The sequence below is a fragment of the Macrobrachium rosenbergii genome, chromosome 43 (assembly GCF_040412425.1).
Source record: "Macrobrachium rosenbergii isolate ZJJX-2024 chromosome 43, ASM4041242v1, whole genome shotgun sequence".
Classification (NCBI taxonomy): Eukaryota; Metazoa; Arthropoda; class Malacostraca; order Decapoda; family Palaemonidae; genus Macrobrachium; species Macrobrachium rosenbergii.
Genome location: NC_089783.1, coordinates 18,982,508 through 18,992,815, shown reverse-complemented (window position 1 = coordinate 18,992,815; position 10,308 = coordinate 18,982,508). Strand labels below are relative to the sequence as shown.

The following is a 10,308-nucleotide window of genomic DNA, read 5'->3' as shown; positions in this document are numbered from 1 at the left end:
TAATTTTTTTTGTTTTGTTTTTCATTCACAAAGCTAGCGTTATTACTATTTTCGTTTTGAGAAAAAAAAGCAATATGCATATAAAGAAATATATATTTGTCTTAATTATTCGTATTCATCCTCGCACCCGTTAGGCACCTTCTAGAATCTAGACGAACGGGCAAGTGTCGGGGGGAAAACTTGGTTACTATATCTGATAGTAACCAAATGACGTCAGTAGCGAGGAAATAAAAATATCCCTGTCACACAACTTCTGTTGAAGTGTTACCAGAATTTTTACGAGTATTTCCTGGCTTCTGGCGTTATTTTGTTCATCTGTAAGGTCCCCTAGGAATCGGCCTTCCATCCCATAGAGGAGCAAGCACCCCTGATTAAGAACACCTGAGATTAATCATACTTTGTTGATAACTGTCTCGAGTGGTGGCTATTTGGGACGGTTCGGCCATCTGCTATTATGGTTCTGTTCTCCGTTCAGTTTGCAAAGAACGAAGCTACTTTTTGGTTATATTTGATGCAGCATATTTCGACGGTTTTTACTCTCAAATTAGGGAAACTGATATCCGTAATCACCATAACTTTTGCCAATGACGATTTTGGAAAAATACCCCTCCCCCTCGAGGCTCGAACCCTTAAACATTAGAATACCAGTTAGTGATCTTATCGGTTCAGCCATCAAATCTCATAAAGATATTGCATTATCGGGGTCGTGGAGTGCTACGAGGAAGACTTCGAGGACGACATCGAGGACGAGCTCGAGGACGACTTCGAGGATGGGCTCGAGTACGAGTTCGAAGTCGTCGACCTCGAACGACCTCGAGGTCGACTTCGAGGTCGTCGAGGACGAGCTCGAGGATGACTTCGAGTATGAGCTCGTGGAAGACTTCGAGGACGACATCAAGGACGACCTCGAGGTTGACTTCGAGGACGACCTCGAGGTCGATTTCGAGGACGACTTCGAGGACGACTTCGATTATGAGCTCGAGGAAGACTTCGAGGACGACACCAATGACGACCTCGAGGTTGACTTGGAGGACGACCTCGAGGTTGACTTGGAGGACGACCTCGAGGTCGATTTCGAGGACAACTTCGATTATGAGTTCGAGGACGAGCTCGAGGAAGATTTCGAGGACGAGCTCGAGGACGACTTCGAGGACGACCTCGAGGACGTCTTCGAGGACGAGCTCGAGGACGTCTTCGAGGACGAGCTTGAGGACGTCTTCGAGGACGGCTTCGAGGACGAGCTCGAGGACGAGCTCGAGGACGGCCTCCGGGACGAGCTCGAGGACGGCTTCCAAGACAACTTCGAGCACGACCTCGAGGTCGACTTCGAGGTCGACCTCGAGGTCGACTTCAAGACGACGTCGAGGACGACTTCGAGGACGCCTTCGAGGTCGTCTTCGAGGACGACCTCATGGTCGACTTCGAGGACGACCTCGTGGTCGACTTCGAAGACGACCTCTTGGTCGACTTCGAGGACGACCTCCCACTCCTAGCTCTCTCCTGAATATTTCTAGCATCGTATCTGAAGATTACATTTTTCCAGTCATCAATATCGTAAACAACATGTTGCAGAGCAAAGCCTAGACGAGTGTAACGATGCCATTCCTTTAAACTCCTCTTTGACCGCCGGCACATGGCACCTGATCCCATGCTCCCTCAGTCGCTGTCTGGTTGTCTGTGGAGTGCATGAGAGATGCAATTCTTGCGTGATAGTTACTGAGGTTTTCAGGGGGTCGTCTATGGATGCTGCAATGGTTTGTTCGTCTTGTTGTGGTGTTGTTATTCGTGGGCGCCCTCTCCTAGGTCTATTTGCCAATGTTCCCTCTTCCTTTGTACTGTGTGAGTTGACACTCCAACGCTCACGGCAATATCTCGTGTTGGAACACCACGCTCCCACTCACCAATGATCCGACCTCTTTGAGTTATATGCTCAACAGAGTTGTCTTTGTTTGCCGCCGCCATCTCTACAAAAAAAAAAAAGCCATATATAAGTATATATTATATAGACTAAAGAAGACAACAATATGGTGGAGATTGCCGTAATATAGATAATCGTGTTTACCAGCTAATCAAGTTACACGGAGGCTGCAAATCCCCAGCCGTCAAAACTACTCAGCTACTGGCTTTTGGGATACGCATCGTCCATGGCTGTGTCGCAAACTCCCTCGTCGGAAAACCAGGTCCACCCACTTTCCCTCAAAACTATTCAGAACGTAAGCGATGATATAAGTAATGCTATAATGATACATATCTATGTCTTCATGGCGAATTGGAATAATTGATATTAACTGTTATCAATAAGGGTATTAATATCGCCACTTCAAATATATTGATAAGCGAATCTCGTCAAGCCCTACATTAACATCACCCCATTGCCCATCACCTTTAACCTCCTTATCATAATATCCTCCTACCCCCCACCCCCACGTGTTCGGTGCTTAAAAGAGATAATTAATATCGAAATAAAATACAATTACATTTCTTAAAAGAATAAAATTTCTCTCTCTCTCTCTCTCTCTCTCTCTCTCTCTCTCTCTCTCTCCCTCTCTCTCTCTCTCTCTCTCTCTCTCTCTCTCTCCTTGAAATATATTTCAATCATTATTGCACTTTTTTGTCTGAATTTGGTAATTTCCCTCCTCTCATTCAAACCATCATAACAATGCATTGGTAGTTGTAACTTCAGCTACCGTTCAGAGCAAGAAGGACATGATCTCTCCCAGCAAGGTTTGGCGAGGTGACATCGGTTTCTTTGGTGGGTGTACATTCTTCACTTTTTGACTTATTGTGAAAACAAATGTATCACTATTATTATTATTATTATTATTATTATTATTATTATTATTATTATTATTATTAGTCATGCCATGCAAGTAACAGTACATTTTCTTATAAATATATTGAATTGAAATTACTGATGATATTATTATTATTATTATTATTATTATTATTATTATTATTATTATTATTATTAGTCATGCCATGCAAGTAACAGTACATTTTCTTATAAATATATTGAATTGAAATTACTGATGATATTATTCTCATCATTATTATTAGCCATGTCATGTGTAAAGGTGTCAGGCGCCTCTTCATTTTGCATTAATCACGTCATGTATATTACCTGTTATTATTTCATATTTTTATATACATCTCCATACGTATTATTGTCCGGCCTTTCCGCCGATGTATGTAACCACTTTTGTAGGTTTATTGTAACGCAAATTATTCTCATTTATATGTCACCTAACAAACACAAATGCTTGCCCAAATGCGTGACATGGGATCCGCAGGTTGGTGACCACCTTTCCCTTCTCATTCCTCAATGTATACCTGGCTTCCGAAAAATAAATCAGTTAAACCCAGACCTGTCATCTTGAATCTCACAACTGGTGACCCCGGAGTGACAGGTAAACATGCGGTGTTGGCCCAGCCATTAACAGACTAAATATGGCGGCATTCATCTTCAGAGAGCCTTTAGCGGACTCAAAACGGCGACACAGTCCAGGCCTCTGAAAGTTCCTTCCTCAGAGGAACCCCATGCTATTAACGGACTAATAACGGCGTACCTGCAAGGGCACATTCTGGTATCTCAAACGGTTTTGGCCCTCGCCATTTATGACTCACGTCAACCACTCGAATTCTAACACCATTAGCGGACTACATACGGTGCATACTCGCGTGTTGGTGTGTGACAGTAAAGATGGCAGAGTCTGAATTACAATGCGAATCTGTAAAACATGGAAATCGTCTGTGTGCCCCTTTCGCCCACAAAACCAAATGCAGTGAAGTTCCCCCCAATTTCGTATCAGAACACAGTATCTTAGTTTCTGCATGCTGATGCTCACTTCCACGTGGTGCGCATCACAGATGAGAAGACCAAGGCAGACGTTACCATGACGATGCTACCTGAAGAGGTCTCCAACAAAATCTCCCCACGGCTTGACTCACAGCCAGACAAGGTCACGTACTCGGCCTTGTGAGATGAGCTGATACAAACATATTCCATGCCCGTCCCCGAAAGAGCACAGCGCGCACTAGACCTGTTGACCCAGCCCCTAGGGGAAGCATCACCCAGGGACGCCTGGGACGAACTGCGAGGTCTGGTAACACTGCCGGGCGTCGACGCAGATGGGCGCAGAAAGGAAATCAGCCTGACAAAAGCAATATTCCTGCGGCGCCTTCCGCAGGAGGCGAGGGGCCAAATTAAAGACGCAGATACCCTTCCCATGGACGAGCTTGTCGACGTTGCACAGAAAATCCATGAGGCCACTAAAGCCTCCAAACACGCTGCTGCTCTCGCAGACTGTAGCCTGACGACGAAGGATGACGAGGGAGCAGAGAGCGTGGACGTACCCGGCGTGGTGCTACTTCCACAGGAGATTCGGCCCCAGCACCAGGAACTGCAGATCCCGCTGTTCCTTCACAAAAAACGAGACGGGCACCCACAAGTAACAGCAGTAGCCGTGAAACACAACGTCTCCCGACCAGCAGAATTCTTCATCAGAGACGAAATATCAAAGTGGCGCCTACTGGTTGACACGGGGGCTATGCAGTCAGTGTTCCCGCCGTCGGAGGAGGACTACACCCTGACAGCTGACTCCACGCCCTCCCTGTTAGCCGTGAACAGAACCCTCATCCACTGCTATGGAACCACGACCTGCACAATCTCCATCTTGGGCTGCAGGTACCACTGGACTTTCGTCATCGCCGAGGTGAAGTTCCCCCTCCTGGGACACCACGGACTCATGGTCGAAGTCGGCAGGCAATGCCTCCGTGACAACGGAACCTGCCACTCCCGACCACTCTCCACCAGACCAGGGATGCCCGCCGTCTGCTTCACAGCCTCCAACAATTACGCTGCCCTCCTCCAGGAGTTTCCGGAGGTTTTTAAACCATAGCTCCGCCAGTTGCCGGGGCCTGGGGCCAAGCACAGCATCTTCCACCACATAACTACAAAGGGCCCCCCAACTCATGCCAAGTTCCGTCGCCTGCCCCCCCCCCAAAAAAAAAAAAAAAAAAAATACTACAAGACGCCAAACGGGCTTCGCCGAGATGGAACAAATGGGCATCTGTACCAAAGCATCGAGCCCGGGGGCGTCTCCCCTACATATGGTAAAGACTTGTAAAGGCGTCAAGCGCCTCTTCATTAATCACGTCATGTATATTACCTGTTATTATTTCATATTTTTATATCTCTCTCCATACGTATTATTGTCCGGAATTTCCGCCGATGTATGTAACCACTTTTGTACATTTATTGTAACACAAATTGTTCTCATTTATATGTCATCTAACACACACAAATTCTTGCCCAATGTACACCTGGCTTCCGAAAAATAATTCAGTTAAACCCAGACCTGTCGTCTTGAATCTCACACATGCAATAACTGTACACTGCAGTTTTCTTATAACTGCATTAAGTTGAAATTAATGATGATAGTATTATTATTATTATTATTATTATTATTATTATTATTATTATTATTATTTCCTTCTTCCTCGGATAACCAGCCTTCTTCCTCCTTCCTCTTCCTCCTTCCCCACAGAGCCAACCTTCTTCCTCCCATTTCTTCCTTGCAAATCCAACGTTCTTCCTCCTCTTACTTCCTCGCAAATCCACCATGAGCAAATCCATATGACAGGGCTCCCCTACCCTCCCGATCCCCTACCTACCCCGTCCCCACCAAAGGCGATCGTGAATACCAAGTATGTAGTGAAGTGTTGTTGCCAAATCCGCAAATTAATTCCAGACCTCATTTATACCGAGTTTATAACGAAACACGTCACAGTAATGTTACGAAGCAGTTGTTATAACGAATTCAGAAGGTAAAAACGAAGAAGGAACGAACGAAATAATGAAGAAAATCGCATTTGAACGAAAAAAAAAGCAAATACCGTAAATCTTGCATGTTGGGCCTATTCAGTAGATACTACGCATATGCGGATGGGGAAGGATTTTCTTGTTTTGGATTTAGTTAATAAAGAAAGCGGATATCTACTTACAAAAATTATCGAAAGCGTATCTCTACTTGCAGAAATTTTTGATATAGGTTTTCAATGTTGATTTGATCGAGGTAATTAACAATTATACTAATTATTATCATAAATTATTCAAATTCACGTAAATTCTGATAAAAAATTTGTTATAGGGGATTTATTGTTGCAGGTTAATCATACCCCTGACAACGCCTGGAAGAAAACCTGGAGCGCTCAGGCAAAAAACGACCATTATCCGATAAAGCACCTGAGGGAAAACCTGAAGGAATTGATAAAAACGAAAGTTTCATTCAGTTTGTCTGTGTTCGATGGCTGTAACTGGGGTAGGGGGTATTATTTTGAATTATAGCCTTCCTGGGTTCACGTAAGGGCCACGTGCCAAATTTTGTCTGGGTCTGTCAAGTGGTTCATATTTCTATCGCGCACAAACTTACAAACATTCGCTTATATATACATATATATATATATATATATATATATATATATATATATATATATATATATATATATATATATATATATATATATATATATATATATATATATATATATATATATATATATATATATATATATATATATATATATGAGAGAGAGAGAGAGTAAATGTTTAAAAACAGTCAAGCTGCAGCAATCGCCTTAACTTTTGAGGAAAAGGTTTCCTGGCGGAAAGGTCAACGATTGCTTGCTTTGAATAGCAACAGCTGCATCTGGAGGATTCTCAAGTGTATTTGATGTTTTTTTTTATATTTGTTTTTAGTTTAGCTTTACCTTGCATGATTTCGTTCGAGAATAACACATTTCTGGTAATTCAGCGTTTCCATTTAATTCTAAATGCTTAGTTTGAATTTATTTTTTTTTTGGGGGGGGGATCGTGTTTACTTACCTTTGATTTCTTTATTGTTCCGAATGTCTAAAAAATTTTTTCTTGAAAAATGAAAGATGAAGCATTGTGTCTTTATATAGTGCTTTATATTCAAATCAATCATTGTCAAAATTACTGTATTAATTAAATTAAACTTTTGCATAGTACAACGCATTTTCCATTTAGTGGAAACCCAAGGATTTTACTATATTTTCTTGATGGTTATTCTCACTAGGCATAAATTTCGTTCGTGACGCCTCAGATTTTTCTTAGCATACAAATATGTAGCAGTCATGAGTCAATACGCCTTCTTATCTTCCTCTTCCGTACAAATAGACTCAGGAAGGTGATACTATAACCCATATTCATGATAATGCTAAAGCTAACGAAGAAGATCCTTCGCGTTTCGCTGGCAAACACGTAAAACAGGCGCCCTTCACATGCAGATCTGAAAGTATTCAAAACCGTTCAGTTAGAATAAAAACTACCTTGACTGTAAAAATATTTTCATACTAAGTAGTCACTTGTAATGAATAAAATCTTTTAAGTTATTTAAACCATTAGTTTTTTTTATTCAATGTCCAGTTTTTCTTTATGGTACGCCTAACGTTTCATTTTTGTTTATTGTAGTATATTTTTGTCAAAATCTTTAAAGGCAAGCCATTTTAAAATAAAGATAAATTTTATGTACATTGATGATGCTCCTACTGAGTTAGCTTAGCCGTATAAATTCGTGTGTAATTGGGGGATTTATGTTACATTATTTTTGAAATGGTGTAGCATGTATGCCTGAAAGTTCCTAGAATTGGTGTTAGTGATCACTGTAATAATAGTCCTTATATTCTCTAAATCATTAAAAAGGAAATAATGTTTTCACTTGTATCCACGTCAGTCTGTCTGTCTTATTGAAACAAAAAATCTAAAAGAAATAGTTTTCTTGCTAAATCTTGGCCCAAATATTTTCTGAAGAACCTATTTATATCTTCAGCTGTTTTATTTTTTTGTTTCTAAAACTATATAGATGTTATCAAAAATAAAAATCTTTAAAAAATTCAGTGCTGCTTATAATTATTGATCTGACCGGGCGAGAGCCATTGTGTTTATGTGTATGTATGTCTAACATTCTATAAGAGAGAGAGAGAGAGAGAGAGAGAGAGAGAGAGAGAGAGAGAGAGAGAGAGAGAGAGAGAGAGAGAGAGAGAGGCAGAATTAATGTTTTCGACACGAACAGCTCGCTTTTCAAAATTTTCTCTGAAATTTTCGAGTTAAAGTAAGTGCTATAGACTAATAATGAATGTATTTTTAAAATGTAAGCAATTGTTGAGGGAGGAAATTTTTTTTAATATACTGTAATATGACGTAGCTTACTGTACGGGATCGCGAACGTATCCCTTTTTATCTAGTACTCATGTTATTATTATTATTATTATTATTATTATTACTATTATTATTATTATTATTATTATTATTATTATTATTATTATTATTATTATTATTATTATACTCTACTGATGTTTATTTTATGCCATATATAATACACTGCTATATCTCCACGGATCTCTAAAGTTAAGAATATAAGATTCGAACCAAGACCATCTAATGGTCTCTGAATAAAATGCAAACCTTTTACGATTTATTTTCACCCTAGAATTGCTGACGTACCTTCGATTTCCGCCCTGAGCGAGCTCTAGCCAACCATTATAGAACATCAATATCGGCAGGAAGTTTTAGAGAGTCTGAGGAAGTCAGCAAAAAGCTTTGGCAATGGAGTGAAGAACTGGCACCAATTTATATTTCTAGTATTTACGTCTGGTGTGGATGTATTCCGAAATTATCTGGTTTAAGTTGAACGGGAAATTTACAAAGACAAGAAGAGAATGAAATAAATGGATATATGAATAAATCAGCGACCATCATAATTTTCAAATAAGACTGAATTTCATCCTGAGAACAAAAAGAAAAAGACATAGATAAGTTTGAACATTTAAGTAATTCTCCAGTTTTTTCTGAATGAATAAGGATGTTAACGGTGTAACACATATCGTTAATGGTATTAGAATAGGCTAATAAATAAAATGCTATTCGTAATAACAACAGCTAAACGATAATCATAATAATAGTAATTGAAGATAAAGAAGAATAAAGAATAAAAGAATCCATTAGGCATTGGTATGTTCCAAACGCATTTTTAAAGAAAGAAAGTGGGAGAATTTCCCATACTTTGATAAGGAGGAAAAGATAATTCTTTACTTTCTGAAGAATATTTTACGAATGAGAAAGGGAAGGGGAAAGAAAAAAAGAAGAGCGCATGTCCGCACGGCGAATGTGTAAAGAGAGTAAGAAAGACATTTAAAGTGCTTACGTAGATCATAAGTGTGTGAGAGAGAGAGAGAGAGAGAGAGAGAGAGAGAGAGAGAGAGAGAGAGAGAGAGAGAGAGAGAACAAACGTGGAGAACACACTGTTTAATGTAAATTTCACTATTGTTGGATGCATAGAAATTCCTCATTTTCTACGAAATATCGTAAAAATATATATATATTTTTTATTTACTCCCCTAAAATAATATTCATATGGTAATTTACTTCTCTTTTTAGTTTTCTGTAAAAGAAAAATATTGTGCCGGCTTTGTCTGTCCGTCTGCAATTTATTCTCTCCACACTTTTTCTGTCCGCGCTTTTTCTGCCCGCCCTCAGATCTTAAAATTACTGAGGCTAGAGGGCTGCAAATTGATATGTTGATCATCCACTCATCCACCTTTCAATCATCAAACATACCAAGTTGCAGCCCTCTAGCCTCAGTAGTTTATATTTTATTTACGGTTAAAGTTAGCCATGGTCGTGTTTCTGGCAACCCAACAGCACAGGCCACCACGGCCGGCTGAGTGTCTCGTGGGCGCGGCTCATACAGCAATATACCGAGACCACCGAAAGATAGATAATTTTTTCGTGGGCTTTGATTATACGCTGTACAGAAAACTCAATTGCGCCGAAGAAACTTCGGCGCAAATTTTACTTGTTTACGATTTTTGCATTTTTGAAACCCGATTACATTCTTCTCGAAGCACTCCAAAAGGACTGAAATTTTATTAAAAATCCTTTTTCCCTCCTTCCGTTTAAAAGAGCTTGTCATTTCGGATACGCAAATAATCTATGTAGCATATTTTGGATTTGGAAAGTTGAACAAATTTTCAATCATCCATCTTTATAATTTTTAGTTAATGTAATAAAAATAACTAAAAAATTATATGGATGGATGTTTAAAAATTTGTTCAAATTTTTGGTTAATATAAAAAAAATCTCCGGCCGGCCAGTGAAGAATTAGAGGAATTTATTTCTGGGGATGGAAATTCATTTCTCGCTATAATGTGGTTCGGTTTCCACAATAAGCGGAAGGTCCCGTTGCTAGGTAACCAGTTGGTTCTTAGCCACGTAAAATAAATCTAATC

At 40.0% G+C, this 10,308-nt stretch overlaps 1 protein-coding gene across 1 annotated transcript; it reads left to right on the top strand.

The window, feature by feature from the left end:
- The first annotated feature begins 584 nt into the window (after positions 1-584).
- Positions 585-1,493, top strand: LOC136829020 (aspartic and glutamic acid-rich protein-like). Its single transcript, XM_067087410.1, has one exon. The coding sequence runs from the start codon at positions 585-587 to the stop codon at positions 1,491-1,493; it is 909 nt and encodes a 302-aa protein (XP_066943511.1).
- The last annotated feature ends 8,815 nt before the right edge of the window (positions 1,494-10,308 follow it).